We start from the raw sequence: 17,490 nt of genomic DNA, 5'->3' as shown, positions 1-17,490 counted from the left end.
TTTTTTTTTTTTTTTTTTTTTTTTTTTGGTTTTTTCGAGACAGGGTTTCTCTGTGTAGTTCTGGCTGTCCTGGAACTCACTCTGTAGACCAGGCTGGCCTCGAACTCAGAAATCCGCCTGTCTCTGCCTCCCAAGTGCTGGGATTAAAGACGTGCGCCACCACCGCCTGGCTTTATATTATTTTATTTTATTTTATTTTATTTTATCGCTTCGTAAACGGTGTCTTTCTATATAAAGCCCTGGCTATCTGGGAACAATGTAGATCAGGCTGGCCTCGAACTTAGAAAGACAGATACCACCTGCTTCTGTCCCTAGAGTGCTGAAACTAAAGACTTATTACACTATGGCCCGCTTGTGGTTTTTTTTTTTTGGTTTTTTCGAGACAGGGTTTCTCTGTGTAGTCCTGGCTATCCTGGAACTCACTCTGTAGACCAGGCTGGTCTCGAACTCAGAAATCCGCCTGCCTCTGCCTCCCAAGTGCTGGGATTAAAGGCGTGGTTTGATTTCTAGTACCTACGTAGTGGCTCATCACCTTCTGTGGTTCCAGTTCTAGTGGATCACACACCCTCTTTTGGCCTCTCTGACCACCAGCTACACAAATGATGTACAACCGTATATTCATTGCAAAGCCCTCATACACATAAAATTATTTTTTTAAAAATTGAACTAGCTGGATGTGGTTGATAAAAGAGTTTGGCCTGGTTTAATTGTACATGCCTTTAATCCTCGCACTCTGGAGGCTGAAGCAGGCTGATCTCTACGAATTTGAAGTCAGCCAACTCCACATCACAATACTCTTTTTTTTTTGTTTTGTTTTTTTGCTTTTTTGTTTTTTGGTTTTTCAAGACAGGGTTTCTCTGTGTGGCCCTGGCTGTCCTGGAACTCACTCTGTAGACCAGGCTGGCCTCGAACTCAGAAATCCACCTGCCTCTGCCTCCCAAGTGCTGGGATTAAAGGCGTGCGCCACCACTGCCCGGCCCACATCACAATACTCTTATCACAAGGATTTAAAAAAAAAATAGCTACATGTTTGTGGTTGGGAATTAAGACTTCTTTTTAGAAATACCTAGAAAGGCCTGAGGGATGGCTCAAGCAGCTCACAACTTCCTGTAACTCCAGTTTCAGGGGATCCAGCACCCTCTTCTTACCTCCATGGGTATCTACACATACATCAGACACATACACTTTAAAAAATTGATGGTGGTGCACAGTTGCAATTTTTTTTTTTTTTTTTTGGTTTTTCGAGACAGGGTTTCTCTGTGTAGCCCTGGCTGTCCTGGAACTCACTCTGTAGACCAGGCTGGCCTCGAACTGAGAAATCTGCCTGCCTCTGCCTCCCAAGTGCTGGGATCAAAGGCGTGCGCCACCACCGCCCGGCTGCACAGTTGTAATCTTAACACATAAAAGGCAGTTGGAGGAGCCAACCACCAGACTGAGCTTAGCGATCCCGGTGAGGAGCTGGCTGAAGGACTGGAGGAGTGGAGGGGAATTGCAACCCCATAGGAAGAACATCATCTGCTGGCTGGACCATCCAGTGCTCCCAGGGACTAGACCACCAACCAAGCAGTGTACAGGGAGGGATTCATGGCTCCAGATACATATGTAGCAGAGGATGGCCTTGTCTGACATCAACAGGAGGGGAGGCCCTTGGTCCCAGGGAGATTTGATGCCCCAGCATAGGGGGATGCTGGAGCAGTGGGGCGGGAGAGGTTGGGTGGGTAGGGGAGCACCCTCATAGAGGGAAAGGGGAGGGAGGAGAGGGCCGATGTGGAATGGGGGGGCTTGTGAAGGGGTAACTGGGAAGGGGAATGCCATTTGAGATATAAATATATAGAATGATTAATTAAAAAAAAAAGGCAGTTGGATCTTTATAAGTTTAAGACCAGCCTGGCCTAAATAGCAAATTTCAAGACAGCTAAGACTTACACAGTGAGTCTCTGTCTCTAAATAAATAAATAATAAAATGCAGAAGGAAGAAGGAAGAAAAAAAGAAGGAAGAACTAGCTATAAATCACCTTCCTGTTTTCTAGGATCCAATCTTTTTTTCTCCCCAAGACAGAGTAGGCTTTCTCTGTATAACCCTGGCTGTCCTGGAACTCACTCTGTAGACCAGACTGGCCTCGAACTCAGAAATCCGCCTGCCTCTGCCTCCCATGCGCTGGGATTAAAGGTGTGTGCCACCACTGCCTACCTGGCTCCAGGGTCCAGTCTTGAACCAGGGCCTCACACAGATAGGTTATTGCTCTACTGCTGAGCTGTAACCCTAACCCAAAGACTTTATGGTAACTGATGCTCTAGTGGAGGTGTATGGTGACTTTGGTTTACTGGTCCCTTGAAATGTAAGAGGACCAGGCTAAAAGTTGCTTGTTCTCTCTAGTGATACTGAATCTTACTCCCACTTATGGAAACAAAACATGGAGGGGGCACCCGGATTTGAATCGGGGACCTCTTGATCTGCAGTCAAATGCTCTACCCCTGAGCTATACCCCCTCATCTTGTTGTAGTCCTCTTCCTTGTCCACTTATGGTGAGTCACTACTATGGACTGGTTCCACCCACACAAATGCCCCGGGGAGCTCTGTGTTCTCAAGCCTCACCTTTGTATACACCACCTGCATTGGCTTTTCTGCTGGTCACCAAGAAACAGGGTGGAGACATGAAAACATAACTGGTTGGAAAGAAAGTTAACATCGGGAACAGAGAATGCTGTGATTTGGGCTAATATGTACCCTAGAAGGTCATCTTGTACCCCTGGCCCTCCAATGAATTGTGGGTAAAAGAGATAGATGGCGTCCGCTTTTTTGTTTTTGTTTGGGGCCTTTTTTGTTGTTTGGTTTTGGACTAAAAATTGAATCTAAGAAAAAAAAATTGAATCTAAGTTCTCAAACATGCGAGCTAAGCTTTCTTACCACCACTACCTATCTATAATCTTGTGTCCCTTGCCTTTTTTTAATTTGGACAATATCTTTCTATGTCTAGCCATGAACATTCGATCCCTTCTGCTTCAGCATCAGATAGCTGGAATTATAGACCCAAACTCCCAGACACACTTAAAATGTCAGTTTGTTTGTTTGCTTGTTTTTAAAATAGGGGATGACATCATTTCAGGGAAATCATATTCTTTTTAGATGTTATACAGGGTCTTTGTACAGTCCTTGCTGACTTGCTGGAACTCGCTGTGTAACCCAGGCTGGCTTCATGCTTTTGGAGGTCTTCCTGTTTCTACCTCTTTAGTACGGGATTACAAGTATGTGTCATCATACCCCTCGAGGACCCTCTGCCTATGCCTGCTATATTTGTTTTTATTTTCTTTTTGTCTGTTTTAAATTATATTTTAATTGGGTTTGAGGATGTATATGCCCATACACATGTCACAGAGTACACGCAGAAGTCAGAAGGCAATTTGTGTAGTCAGTACCCTCCTACCCTGTGGGTCCTGAGAATATAACTCAGATTGTCATACACTGTTCCCTTCCCTGTCCTTGATGTCAACAGTGACCAGCTTCTGACCTAGGAGCCTACTGATGCTTGGGGAAGCATTTTGTTGAGAGCTGACTTTGTTGAGTGCTAGCTAACAAGGGAGCTCACTGGCAAAATTCTGGAAACAGAAGCTTCCTTGGTCCTCTCCATCCTCTCCAGAGATGCAGAGAAACCAACTTGTTCCCTCCTCCCACCCCAGGAAAGAATGAGCACACCAGGAGACACAAATGCAATGTTTAAAAATATAGAATATCATTGACAGTCCATCTAAATATCTGTCTTGAAGATGCAGGCCAAGGCCTGGGACGCAATCTCTTCAGAAAATTGGAAATGGCGTGACTTCTCCAAACACCGAGGTATGCTGGCGGAGGGCTGGAGTGTTCCTGCGGTAGCCGAATCGACCATTTAAGCCTGTGGTGATGGCCTTCGGATTGGCATTGTAGTAGTCATGACCACTCACCTGCTGGAGGGAATGTCCTTTGGGGAGAGGAGAGAGGCTGAGCCTACTGGCAGCATCTTCTTGCCTTCCCCATTTAAACCCAGTGAGTCAGTGTATCTCCCATCACCACAGCAGGACCCTGAACCCCTTGAAAGAAATCAAGGGCAGTGAGGTTCAGGAGACAGAGATGTCCTAGAAATCAAACCCTACCCCATGTGAATCTACAAGAGAACCACAAATCGTCTGTACTGGATCTGGACTTGACTCCAGGCCATGTAAGGATTTACCTTTGCCGCTATCCTGTCTGGAGAAAATAGGTGAGCTCAATTTGATTACTTGGTGCAAAGGACTTCATAGTAATTGTGTGTCCAAAAGGTGGTGGAGTTGGATGGAAGGAAGATTGTCCCCGCCAGGAAAAGCCAACCTTCCTTTTCTACAGCTACTAAACTAAGCCTGGTCAAGGAGCCAGAGTGTCTGTAGAGGAGGACACCACACACACACACACACACACACACACACACACACACCAGGCTTCAGAGTGGACAGAGGTAAAGCCCAACTCCATCTCACTTTTCCCAGCAAATCAGTTTACAATCATGCCTAGCAGATGAATTGTATCACAGGGATAAAATGAGGCTGACCAGACACATAGGAAGTGTTCAGGAGTGAGGAGTAGGCACGCTCACCGCTATTGCTCACTTATGGCAGGATGCAGTCCTTGACCCCTCTTCCCCCACCCACAGCTCTCTGTAGCACTGCCTCTCTAAGCTCGGAGGTTCACTTTTTTTTTTTTCATGGTAGGACCATGTGAGGATGGACAGTGAGGTGGCACTTGCCTGCTCCTGCCCAGTTTCTCCTATTGAGATATCTTTGTCCTTGACCAAAAATGTGGAAATAATCCACCATCCAGCCATCCCTTCCAGTGCCACCATGGTCCTGAAAATGAAGGAAAGAAAAGATCGTCAGCTTTGATGTCCCATGGAGTGAGGTGTGAACTTCCTGGGGCTTCTTTGGGGAAGGGGAGAGTTCAGAGCCAGAAGAAACTGAAAGACAGATTATATACGCTAATGATCGGGACAGGCAGGTAAAGACTCTGTTGCTACACAGTCTGGATCCTAACTCCAGTACTGCCATTAGCAAGCTGTGTGATCATAGGCCAATTACTTAGCTTCTCTGTCCTCAGTTTTCCTCATCAGTAACCAACTGGGAAGCTGCCATGGGATTTCATAACTTACTTTATAAGTGACTTACTTTAGATAAAAGGCCTGCCACAGTAAAGGCTAAATACCCATATTTCGTTGTTTTGTTATACATTGTTGGTTATTTTTCTCAAGACGAGGGGCTCATGGAGCTCAAAGGAAGGCTTAAACCTATTTAGTTGAGGGTGACCTTGAACTGTCTCCTCTGCTCCCACCCTCACCTCTCTCAAGCGCATACACCACCTCACCCAGCTCAAATATCTTGTTCTCACATCTGCATTCAAATAACAATATGCAGCATGGGTGGTGATTTTGATGATTTGAAAAAAAACAAAAACAAAAAAGCCAGGTGCTAGTGCCCCAGGGCTTTAATTCCAGCACTCAGAAGAATAGGCAGGAAAAACTCTGAGTTTTAGGATTAGTCTACAGAGTGAATTCAGGAATGCCAGAGATGCACAGAGAAACCTTGTCTCATAAAACCAAAGAAAGAGAAAGGAAGAGAGAAAGAAAGGAAGGAAGGAAGAGAGCAAGAAGGAAAGAAAGGAAGAAAGGAAGGAAGGAAGGAAGGAAGGAAGGAAGAAAGAAAGAAAGAAAGAAAGAAAGAAAGAAAGAAAGAAAGAAAGAAAGAGAAGAAAGACAAATAACTAAATAAATGCTATTCAAGGTAGGTGTCATAAGCCACTAATCCCAACCTTCAGGACGCAGAGGAAAAAGGATTGCTTCATGTTAGAAACTAAACTGAGGACACAGTCAAACTGTGGCTCCAAAACAAAACAACAACAACAACAAAATACTGACACTCTTAGACATACACCTCTCTGGCTCCTGTTATCAAAGTGACAAGGAGACAGATTATGTATGCACAGGCACTGTACATATATAGGCACACACAATGTTATGGACCACAGAAATCCCCCAGATTCGTTCCTACTGCAACCTTGGAGGTCCTTTTTGCCTTCAGATCTCTGAAATCAACACATACTAGAGGCAAAAGTGTCGGGAGGCATGGCAGGTGATGTGGGTTGGAGCCCTGCATTCCCAGCCATTAGTCTTGTTTTTATGGGAGTGGTGCCTGACCTCATACGTGTGAGGCAGGTCTTTTACCAGTAAGCTACATCCTCGGCCCCATTCCCAGTCACTGGACTGGGGATCACGTGAGAGTAAGAGTTCAAGGACAGCTTGGGATACAGGGAGACTCCATCAAAATGAGAAGTAAATAAAAATTTTAAAAAAAGTGTTGGGAGAAAACGAACTGTCAGTCAATGCCTGAGAACTATGATCCTGTGCAAGTAAGTACTGCTGAAGACGGATGTCTGCAGAGATGGGGCAGTCACTTCCCTTGGGCTCACAGGTGCAAGCCAGCCTTAACCCTGTGACTGTGACAACATAGGACAAGGCAATCTCCTTGTCTTAGGCGCCAGGTCAACACAATCCCCTTTGGTTCACAAAGCTCACTGGTAATTTCTGCGGGTTTTGAATATCTGCAGTGAGGTCACGGCTAAGCGACCCTGTGATGTCACAAAGACAAAGAAATCTATTTGCTCGGAGAGGTAGGCTTTGCGTCCTAACCTCCTCTCGCATAAACAAGAAATGAAACTGTAAATGGGTGGGGTTCTGGGTAGAAATGACTTGAGCTCGGCATCACCACTCTTCATCCTGCTACTCCTCTCAATAATTCACCAAAATAGCCACAGGGTGCGAGCCTCAGCGGTGCCCAGACCACTGCAGCACAAGGCCCAGAATTAGAGGCATGCAAAACTTCAAAGTCCTGGGCCACCAGGGCCAACCCCGGGAGTTGACTGCCTGAAGTCGCAGGTGCTCCGGGATGCTCCCACACTTACCTGATCAGTTTTCCGCAAAATGGGCGGAACTACGCGACTACGGAAGTACCGACGAGTATGGTGGTCCAGTTGAGGATTATAAGGCGGAATGGCCGACCACAGCTTGGGCCTGGAGATGCTGTAGGCCTGGGCCATTGTGCTCACAGCCACCCCATCCAAAACAAAAGCTTTTTCGAGTCGCAGAGGACTGTCATAACAACGAGCCATCCTTACCACTGCAGCCTCTGAGTCTGAGGGCTTTCTGAGGTAGAGAGCCTTAAATGGGGACTTCACTGAGCATTGTTACGTCCGTCAATTACCTTCCTGAGACATAAACCCCATTGTTATTTCAGGGTCCCCACCACGCCCATCGTATCGTGATGCTGGGTGGGATTTAATGCATGTGTGAAGTAGGAAAGCACTTTATATCAAACCGTACTACATCCGCAGTCTTTTGCTTACACTTACACACACGTCTTAATGTTTCGTTTTGTTTTTTGTTTTTTCGAGACAGGGTTTCTCTGTATAGCCCTGGCTGTCCTGGAACTCACTCTGTAGACCAGGGTACCCTCAAACTCAGAAATCCGCCTGCCTCTGCCTCCCAAGTGCTGGGATTAAAGGCGTGCGCCACCACTGCCCGGCTTTAACATTTCATACTCTATATGTGAGTGCAGATGTGCCCGAGTGGGAGCTGTGTGGTAACGGACCCGGTGGTAGGGGCAGCGGCCCATAAGAGGCAGGGGCAGGTGGATCTCTGTAGTTCCAAGACAGCCAGGGCTACACCAAGTCAAACCGAACCAACAAAAACTGGTAATGGAACAGTTTCTCTGCAAAACAGTGCAGTCCAACATCTCCAATTTTTACGCTCAGGCTTTATTAAATTTCTTGGATGACTCTCCCCCAAAAAGTTAATATCTAGGCTTGACAATTCAGGGAATCTTCTCAGAACCCTCCTAAGTTCAGTGTAGGTAGCTATGGTTTGGAAGGGACTCTGTAAACCAGGCATGGTGGGGCTCACTTGTAATCCTGGTGCTTGGAAAATGGTGGCCTTGAAAGCCACCCTCAACTACAATTTGATCTAGCTCAGATTGCCCCCCTTCTCTACCCCTAATTGACCAAGTCTAGTTGTAGAACCTAGAACCAGAATCCCTGGTCCCTCTAAAACTTAGGAAACCATTTTAGGTAGTCCAGGCTAGCCTCAAGTTTCTGATAGCTCCCACTGTTGCTATTACAGGCATTTTGCCACATCTGGAACCAGCTCTTTACTCAGCACCCTCACTTGGTTGCTTTGTCCAGTAGGTCCTCAAACATGTACTGACTGCTGGCTTGCAGCACAGCTAAGGACTTTATGTTCATGCCTTTTATCCTAGCACAGGGGAGATAAAGACCAGCCTCATCTAAAGATTTCCGGAACAGCCAGGGCTGTTAGAGAAACCCTATCCTGAAAACTAAAAGGTACAAAGCCTGATAGTCAATAGGAAAGTTTGTCGGTATAGATCTAGAAATCCCAGCACTAGGGAGAGAACACTGCTTACTCTCTAGAGGACACGAGGCTCAAATGCCACCTGTAACTCTATAGAGGATCTGACTTCCTCTGGGCCAAGGGCACTGTACACAGGGATGGTATACACAACCCAGCACCCACACACAAACCCAGCAGAAGCAGGTAGATCTCTTATTAAAGACAAAGGTGGTGGCGCACGCCTTTCATCCCAGCGCAGAGGCAGGTGTATTTCGAGGACAGACCGGGCTATACAGAGAAACCCTGTCTTGAAAAACCAAAACCAAAAAAAAAAAAAGGACAAAAGTGGCTAAAAAAATAGTGCACGACTCATGACCAGGCTGGCCCCAAACACAGAGATGCCTGCTAGGTAGACGGACACCATGCAGGGACTGCTTTCTATACAAACTTTGTTCTAGGGACACCATTTTCCATCGGTTAGGAACACTGACTGCTCTTCCAGAGGTCCAGAGTTCAAGTCCCAGCAACCCCAAAGCTCACAGCCACCTGTAATGGGATCTGACTCACTCTTGTGGTCTGTCGGAAGACAGCTATAGTGCACTCATATAAATGAAAACTAAAAGGTACCTGAGCCAATCCATGGCAAGGTTACCCCTGGCTAGGTGACCACATTACCTAAGTATGTGCACTGGAGCACAACCCAGCACCCCTCTAGTGAGGCAGTCACCCAGGTTCACATTAGGTTGTTTCCAAAGCTTCTCCCTGAAGCACACTCACACAGCCATTTATTATAAGGATGAACACCACAATTTACTTTAGGGACCCGAAACACAAAGACAATTTATTGCACAGGCATTTTTTGCTTGTATGTTTATCTGCATACCATGTGCCTGGGCCCAGGAGGAACCTAAGAGGGCCTTGATTTTTTTTTTTTCCAACTGGAGTTAGTCACCATATGGGCACTGAGACATGGACCCCCTGTCCTCTCGAAAACAGCTAATGAATGGTCTTTATAGATCCATCAGCCCCTAAAGATAATCCTTACTTAATCTGGAAGGTAAAGTTTTGCAAGGTCACACCCAGAGCTGAAATTTACAAGTTTCCTTCTGCAAAGCTGATACTGGTAAAGGTGTCAAGAAGACCAGTTCTCAGAGCAAAGACTTTAATGAATATATTTTACAAATACACTGGAGACTCAGGCAATGCTGCCTGCATTGGATGCAATCCTGGGCCACAAGTCTGCACACTCCTTTGCAACTGGACCTGTGATAGCAGAACCTGCAAGGAGAAAAGACAGGTCAGACAGGGTCCTCGTCTGTGCTCCTAGAGTCACCCAGCAGAGACATGCAGTGATGGCTTAAATCTCCTCCTACCTTTCATCTCCCCTTTATTGTTTACTATGACCCCCGCATTATCTTCAAAATACAGAAACACCCCATCTTTTCTTCGATATGACTTTCGTTGTCGAATCACCACTGCTGGATGTACTAAGGACAAAAAAGAAAAGGGCAGCAGTTATTAACTAAGCAGGAAAACCTCTCCACACAACGTTCACTCACCATGCGGTTTCCATTACCTGCCGGCAAGGATAAGAATTAGTGCAAACACCCAACACCCCTTCATTGGCTGTTTTTGTACAAAAATAGAAGCATGTTCCTTTCCAAGGATAATTTAAAAATATAATGTAAGCACCATTTGCTTGTCACATCTACCCACATATCTACAGCCCAACTGATAGGGCTTGCCCTACAAATTACACATACTTTCATCTACAAATGTTAACTACATTGAATAAAATTGTATTTCCAAGTGTCAGATTCTACATATAGCACCTTGTTTGCCAACCAAACACTCAAAAGCCATTACTATTGTTTGCTGTGTATCGCTCTCTACAGACAGCATTGTTACTGTGCCTACTGATGAGGCAGTTCCATTTATAAAGTTTTAAACTTTGACTTTGCCCAAGTTTTTTTGGGGGGTGTGTGTATGTGTGTGTGTGTGTGTTCCAGACAGGGTTTCTCTATATAGCCCTGGCTATCCTCGAACTCAGAAATCCACCTGCCTCTGCCTCCCAAGTGCTGGGATTAAAGGCGAGGGCCACCACTCCCCGGCAAGTTGTCCAATATTAAATCACTCTGAAAGTGGACTTGCATTTAAAAAGTATGCATTATTAAGGAACTACCTATTATATGTTGTTTTAATGTATCAAAACAGAACTAAACAGCCAATGCTACAGAGACTATTTAGAAAACTGTACAACCACTTAAAATGATTTGAACATCTACTAGCTGCTTACAGAGTCTCCACATGATAATGGCCATTAATACAGGAAAAAATTTCAAGACCACTTTGGGGCCTACTGAAGTCAGACAGGACACATAGCATGAAGGTCTAAGAGCTGGCAGCTGGGGGTCTCACTAGCACCCACAAGAACTTCTGTCTTAGGGACTGAGCAAGGCCTTGCACACTAGGCCAAATGGTGCACCATTTACTCAGGTAAGCCTTGAACTTACAATCTCCAGAACAGCTGGAGTTAAGTCTGGTACCACCTATCCTCTTTAAACTACCTGTTTAAAGGTAGTTAAGAACCAGACTACAGACTACCTTCAAAGCCACATATCAGAACGAATACTGACCAAGCCTGTCACCTGACACACTAAGATATATCCCCACCACTGGAGACAACAGTACATGGAGCTGTTATCATACCACAAGGTAGGGGGGCCATGCTCTGCTCTTCTCTGACAGCTTCCTGAGCCACCAAACAGGCCCTAGAAGTGTTCTGAGAAGACCCATCCCTGTCTAACCACATTAGGGTCAGTTTAGCCACAGTATAACCATTCCCTCAAGTGGTGTTAAAGGGGAACAGTGAGCTGAGCACACTGGCACTTATGAAAGAAGTGTTGCTACGAAACACAACCCCATCTCTGGAAAAGGACAGTGCCTGATAGCACCCAGCACTTGGGAAGCTGTGTCTGGTAGGTCTAAGCTCAAGGCCAGCCAAGCCTTGGGTGAGATCCTCCATGAAAGAGTTCCACAGTCATATCACCCAAGGGAGAGGTTCTGAGGTCTGTCCTTTTAAATTCATCTATCTGATGGGCACACACGGCAGAGTAGTTAGCCAATAGTCAGCTCCCAGTAGTGTGCATCACAAGGGGAAACATGCCTCTGGTGACACACGGCGTGCTTGCTTCCAGTTGTTCAGATAGTAACACACACAAATAAACCCATTAGCACTGCCAGCTAACTGACAATTAAATTAGGGATACAGACAACAACTGGAGATCTTTTCTAGTAGTCTTTTACTGAAGGAAGAACTTAGCCAGGTGAGTGGGAGACTAAACAGCAAGACACCTGAAAAAAAGACCCTAAGCCCAACACCGAGACCCCAATCAAACCTGTCTCAGACAGCAGGAGCAGAGGTATCCATCTCACAGCCTCTCAAATGTGTTATTTGGGGGCCTTGACAGCCAAGAATTAACATCCCATCTTCTAATGCCTAGAGAACTTCACTCTTCCTCCCAACTCACCCTTTTTTCTTAGTTCTGGTTTGCCTTTCTTAACTGTGGCCATCACCATGTCGCCCACACCAGCAGCAGGAAGTCTGTTCAGCCGTCCCTTGATTCCCTTCACAGAGATGATATACAAGTTTTTGGCTCCTATAGAAAACAACAAAAATTAATTTTGCATGAGATGGAAGTACTGCCAATATGGGGAGAGCCTGGGCTACACACCAAGTAACTCGGTCTCAGAAAGCAGAAACACAAGCAAACCAACAAAACAAGTGTTTTTGTAAATGCTTCCCAAGCCCACTCATCGGGCTTGCAAGCAGTCTTGTCACAACACCGATTGAAGTTAAACAACACAACACGTTGCCACTTCACCCAAAAGTGGTGTTTTCACTCTGCCCCTTCTTGACGGCTCAGTGGGTCACCAGCAAAAGGCCCACTGAGTGCTTTTAAAAGGGGATCGTGGCAGGACGCAGCCACAGGCCTCACCTGTGTTGTCAGCACAGTTGATCACAGCTCCTACCGGAAGACCCAGGGAAATCCGGAATTTCGCTCCGGAGGACCCACCACGTCCTGCGGGGAAGAAAACAAACAGGATAAGGGGACCCCAGTTCGTCTCACAGTTCCAAACTCTAACCCACTGCACAAGCTTTACAAAGACTAGCCTTTCCCCGACCACTTGTCACAGAACCTGGCCGACTCCAACTACGTCTCCATTTGTACAAACGTTATCTATACGGCAAGGCGGGGGACCGCAGAGGACGCCCAATCTGGTCCAAAGCAGGCCGACTCCACGGCCTCCGTTCGGCCCCATGCTCCGCTCCTACCAGCTCAATGCCAACTCTGCCGCCCTCCAATGTCGATGCTCTCCCTGAGCCTCTGCAGTGCCCCATCTTCTCGCTCTCCGGCCCGGAGACTGCAAACTATCACCGCCGCCGGGGGCCGTCGCCAAGGAACGGGCCGTCCGCCCTGCGCGGTGGATGGCCGCAGATCCCGAAACCCAAAATCCTCACCTCGCTTCGACATCTTGAGTGTCCGGAAAGAGTCAGAAAGGAAGTTAGTACAAGGGACACTGGGATATGAACTGGAGGCCCCGCCCACTCAGCCATGTGACCGGATCCTCAAGCCAGCCTCCCTCCCCCCTGGTCGCAGCTATATGACGCAAAAGTCCTGGGCCTCTGGGTCAGCCCTGGCTGTGAAAGCTGCGTTTGAGCTGTGGAGTCGCGAGTAATTTTGGGTCTCTTCCCAACGCCTCGGAAGTAATTGGCGATATAGACACATTGCCTTTTTGTCTTTTTAAATTTGCTTAACACCTTCTTTTGAGCTCTGTTGCTAAGCCCTTCTCTGAGTGACAGGAATTCAAAACTAATTCTTGCTGCGGGCGTGGTTGTTCTCGCCGATAATCCCGGCATTTTGGGGGCTGAAGCAGGATTGCCGCGATTTCGACGTCACCTGAGCTACCCATGAGATCCTTTCTCAAAACAAATGAATACATAAATAAAAATAAATTCCTCTGTAAGGGTTCCCGAAGAACAGACAGAGATGGGGCAAGAGCAAGCTCAGAATGGTTTCATTTATCTAAGGAGAAATTAAGTGGAGCTCTACAGATGATTACGTGTGCTTGGAACCATAACACTTCTTAGAATTAACAATACTTTGTTGACATTCACACAGCCGGTCAGAGAACCACTCAGTGGCTTATTATTAATTATTCTCAAACTTATCCCCCAGCTATCAGTGAACGATTGACTGGCACTGTTGCTTCTTAAAGATGTGTAACGTTTCATAAAACGTTTCATATAAACTATGTTTCGTAAACATAGTTTATGTTTGCTTATAGTATAATCAAGATAGACATGCTTTAATTTATTAATATTAATTGTCCCCTTTACTCCCTCAACCTCTCTCTATTTCCCTAGCCTCTTTCCTTCTGTTGATACATTCATTCAAATGTGTGTTGAATACCTTTTGGCCTGATTCTCTCCAGATTACATGAGAGGATAAAATAGAGCATTATTCTTGCCTTTATGGATTTTACTCTGCCATGGTAGAGGTTGGAGGCAGGTAATAGATACTAAATAATAAGAATAATTGTGAGAGTTCCAGCATATAGTTTGTTAAATGGGGCAAAGTATTATGAAGAAAGGACAGTAATGTGTGGAGTGGTGAAGAGATAGATTGCAATAGAAACACTGGTGCCTAATGGTTTGTCATCTCAACTATTCAGATGCTATACCAAGTTCAAGGCCACCCTGAACGATGTAGAGACCCTATCTGAAAAGGGGCTAGGGATGTCTCTCAGTAGTGGAATGCATGTCTAACATATGCAAGATTTTTTGTTTTTTTGAGACAGGGTTTCTCTGTGTAGCTGGGGCTGTCCTGGAACTACCCCTGTAAACCATGCTGGCCTCAAACTCAAACATTCACCTGCCTCTGCCTCTCAAGTGCTGGGATTGAAAATGTAGGCTGCTGTAGCCACCAACAGACAACATATACAAGATTTTAGGCCCAGTCCCCAACACTGGAAAAAAAAAAGTGTGACATTTCATTTTACTCTGTGTGTGTGTGTGTGTGTGTGTGTGTGTGTGTGTGTGTGTGAAATCATGGCTAGAAAAATGCCCCCATGAGTAAAGGCACTTGCTTTGTCAGCTAGACCACTGAATTTGATTCCCAGAACCCTTATAAAGGTTGAAGGACAGAACCAATTCCATAAAGTTGTCCTCTGACCCCATGCATGGCATGGTACATGTGCCTATACACACATAATATATTCATATAAACAACAATGGTAAAATTTAAAATAAACAGTTGTGGCAGCATTTGGAAGGCAGAGAAAGGAGTGTTGTAGGGAGTTTGAATCCAGTTTGAGCTACCCTGCAATTCTCTGTCTAAAAAAAATGAAGAAGAAGAAGAAGAAGGAAAGAAAAGACAGGAGCAAACTAAAGATGTGACACAGGGGCACAGCACAGCCAACTTGCTTGATTGTCAATACCCCTGTTAATGAATTCTCCTAACTCATCTGCACTTGCATAGAATGGCCAGTGACCCAGGTAAAGAAATTCTCTGCCTCTTCACACCACCTCTTCCTCCTGGCTTTATTCTGTGCTTTACTTGAATGTTTTGTGAAATCCTTCCCAGAGTTTTTATTTCACTGGACTTTGAAGATGAATCACTACTCTCATCTAGATGAATTTCTTTGGAAAGAATTTAATTAATTAATTAATTAATTAGAGACAGAGTTTCCCTGTGTAGCACTGGCTGTCCTGAAACTCCCTTTGTAGACCAGGCTGGCCTCCAATTCAGAGAACTGCCTGCCTCTGCTTCTCTAGTACAGAGATCAAAATCACACCCCACCACTACCTGGCCTTAATTTCCTAAGTAAGAACATTCATCAAAATAAAAATGTACTCTGTAACCTGATTTTATGTCTTTCTATTCTTTTACTTCAACTCTGACCAAATAATGCAGGGTTCCTTTCTCCGTGTCTTGCCTTTTCGACAGGAGCTGAGGCTGGAATACAGGGTGCTGTTTCTCCGTGGGACCAGGAAAATCCAGAACCCTGAACCCAGATGATCTTAGCACAGAGAACCTCAAGAGACTTGACTTGCTTTCTCACTTATTTGCTTATTTATTTATTTTTGTATTTTATGTGTAGAAATGTTTTGTCTATGTGTGTAGAAGCACACATAGACCAGAAGAGGGCATCAGATCCACTAAATTGGAGTTATAGATAGTTGTCCATCTATAACAGTCTATCTGTAGCAGTCACCTTGTGGCTACTGAAGACCCCATCTGTCTTCTACCAGTGCAGTAGGTGATCTTATCCACTGAGCCATTTCTCCAGTCCCCAACACTTTCTTTTGGCTTGTTTATTTCCCTATTGGAGGAATCCTGCCATTTGAGTTCATAGACAGGTGTGTGTGGAAGGTCAGAGGACAACTTGAGTTAGTTCTCTTCTTTATTGTGTAGGTTTCAGGGATCAAACTCAGGTCCCTAGGTTTGAGCAGTAGATGACTTTACCAGACAAGCCATCTCATGGGCCCAAGACAGACTCTTTTATTGGTCTGGAGGTTACCACTAGACTGTCTATGTCTAGCCCAGGGATCTACCTATCTCTGTAATATCATCATCATCACTACCACCACCACCACCACCACCACCACCACCATCATATCATCATTATTTCAAATTTTCAAGACAGGGTTTCTCTATGTAGTCTTGAGTCCTTTGGAAGAGCAACAAGAAATCCTAACCCCTGAGCCATCACTCCAATCCCAATTTTTATAGTCCTTAAATCAATTCATTGTTTACTTACTTATTCATATATTTTCTAGACGTGGTCTTACTATGTGGCTCTGGTTGTTTCTGGAACCCACCATGCTGACCAGACTGTCCTAGAACTCTTAGAGACCCACCTGCCTCTGCTTCCCAAGTACTTGGATTAAAGGTGTATGTATGCTGGGCAGTGGTGGCACACGCCTTTAATCCCAGCGCTTGGGAGGCAGAAGCAGACAGATTTCTGAGTTTGAGGCCAGCCTACTCTACAGAGTGAGTTCCAGGACAGCCAGGGCTACACAGAGAAACCCTGTCTCGAAAAACCAAAAACAAACAAACAAACAAACAAAAAAACAAATTGTCTAAATCTAATGTATTTGGTAGTTTTTTTTGGTGTATGCCATGAAAACGTCCACCACCCAGCTTTTAGCAGCGGTGGAACATGCCTTTAATCCCAGCACAAACAACAAACAAATGAATGATTTCAACCAATTGTCTTACTATTGCTTCTACAAGGATCATTAAAAATGGTGAGCGGCAGAGCCATGGTGGTGCATGCCTGCAATCCCAGTCCTCAGGAGGCAGAGGCAGGTAGAGTTCTGAGTTCAAAGCCAGCCTGATCTACAGAGTAAGTTCCTTCCAGACCAACCAAAGGGCTTGGGTCCCTTCTCCAGTCCTGCTCTCTGCAGCACACACAGCTTGTCTTCTAGGCGCCAATCCACAACTGCTGCTGTTTTTGGTGGTCATCTCATGATACTGACATCTCCAAAACCTGCTGGGGCCCTGGCTGTAGCTAAGCAGTACTTTCACCAATAGCCTCTCATAGGCTCTCTTCACAGTGCCAAACCTCAACTTCTCTGCATGACCCCTTCAGTCCTGGATCTTCGACTGCTGCTGAGGCTGCACCTTCACAGAAGGCCTCTCCTGGCCTCTCACAGTGCCAAGTGTCAGCTGATCTCCATGACCCTTCATGCCTTCAAAACCAGTAAATGGTTTTAAAAACCAGGTGGCTCTTATAATTACCAAGTCTGGCTGCCAACACGAGATACAATGTGGCTGCCTCTGAAACACAACTCCTCTGTGCTTTGAGGAAACACTTTCCAGAAGATTTCACCTCAGTGATGCTGGTCTCTTCTTAATCACCATTAATTTCCTAGCTCCAGCTAACCAGCGTCAATTTTCCTAGTACCACAAAGGTTTCACTTCAGTGATGTTGGTCTCTTCTTCTTCCTTTTTTTTTTTTTAAGATTTATTTATTTTATGTTTAAATTAGATATCACTTGAAATTATTTTATTATATTTCCAGT

The 17,490-nt window shown here is 45.4% G+C and overlaps 2 protein-coding genes and 2 non-coding genes across 4 annotated transcripts; all 4 read right to left on the bottom strand.

The window, feature by feature from the left end:
• Positions 1-2,418: 2,418 nt before the first annotated feature.
• Positions 2,419-2,490, bottom strand: Trnac-gca. The gene has a single exon. It is a non-coding gene; the product is annotated as a tRNA-Cys (tRNA).
• A 1,209-nt stretch (positions 2,491-3,699) lies between these two features.
• CUNH17orf98 (chromosome unknown C17orf98 homolog) lies at positions 3,700-7,226 on the bottom strand. Its single transcript, XM_028754968.1, has 3 exons — positions 6,959-7,226; positions 4,755-4,854; positions 3,700-3,956 (listed from the first exon to the last, which is right to left on the bottom strand). Exons 1-3 carry the CDS (start codon positions 7,163-7,165, stop codon positions 3,796-3,798), a joined length of 468 nt encoding a protein of 155 aa, XP_028610801.1. The 5' UTR covers positions 7,166-7,226; the 3' UTR covers positions 3,700-3,795.
• Positions 7,227-9,544: 2,318 nt separating this feature from the next.
• On the bottom strand, positions 9,545-12,966 carry Rpl23 (ribosomal protein L23). The gene is made up of 5 exons (XM_028755065.1): positions 12,922-12,966; positions 12,398-12,481; positions 11,930-12,058; positions 9,773-9,886; positions 9,545-9,677 (listed from the first exon to the last, which is right to left on the bottom strand). Exons 1-5 carry the CDS (start codon positions 12,932-12,934, stop codon positions 9,595-9,597), a joined length of 423 nt encoding a protein of 140 aa, XP_028610898.1. The 5' UTR covers positions 12,935-12,966; the 3' UTR covers positions 9,545-9,594.
• On the bottom strand, positions 12,232-12,367 carry LOC114610592. The gene has a single exon (XR_003709706.1). It is a non-coding gene; the product is annotated as a small nucleolar RNA SNORA21 (small nucleolar RNA).
• Positions 12,967-17,490: the final 4,524 nt, after the last annotated feature.

This window comes from Grammomys surdaster, unplaced genomic scaffold (assembly GCF_004785775.1).
Source record: "Grammomys surdaster isolate TR1022 unplaced genomic scaffold, NIH_TR_1.0 126048, whole genome shotgun sequence".
Lineage (NCBI taxonomy): Eukaryota > Metazoa > Chordata > Mammalia > Rodentia > Muridae > Grammomys > Grammomys surdaster.
This window is presented reverse-complemented; position numbering and strand designations above follow the sequence as displayed.

Coding starts and splice junctions, on each gene's coding strand:
- CUNH17orf98 (XM_028754968.1), bottom strand. CDS start 7,165: ATGGCTCGTTGTTATGACAGTCCTCTGCGACTCGAAAAAGCTTTTGTT. Junction 4,855..6,958: donor TTTTGCGGAAAACTGATCAG/GTAAGTGTGGGA, acceptor CTTCATTTTCAG/GACCATGGTGGCACTGGAAG. Junction 3,957..4,754: donor GAGAAACTGGGCAGGAGCAG/GCAAGTGCCACC, acceptor CTCTCCCCAAAG/GACATTCCCTCCAGCAGGTG.
- Rpl23 (XM_028755065.1), bottom strand. Junction 12,059..12,397: donor CAACTGTGCTGACAACACAG/GTGAGGCCTGTG, acceptor TGTTTTCTATAG/GAGCCAAAAACTTGTATATC. Junction 9,678..9,772: donor CAATAAAGGGGAGATGAAAG/GTAGGAGGAGAT, acceptor TTCTCCTTGCAG/GTTCTGCTATCACAGGTCCA.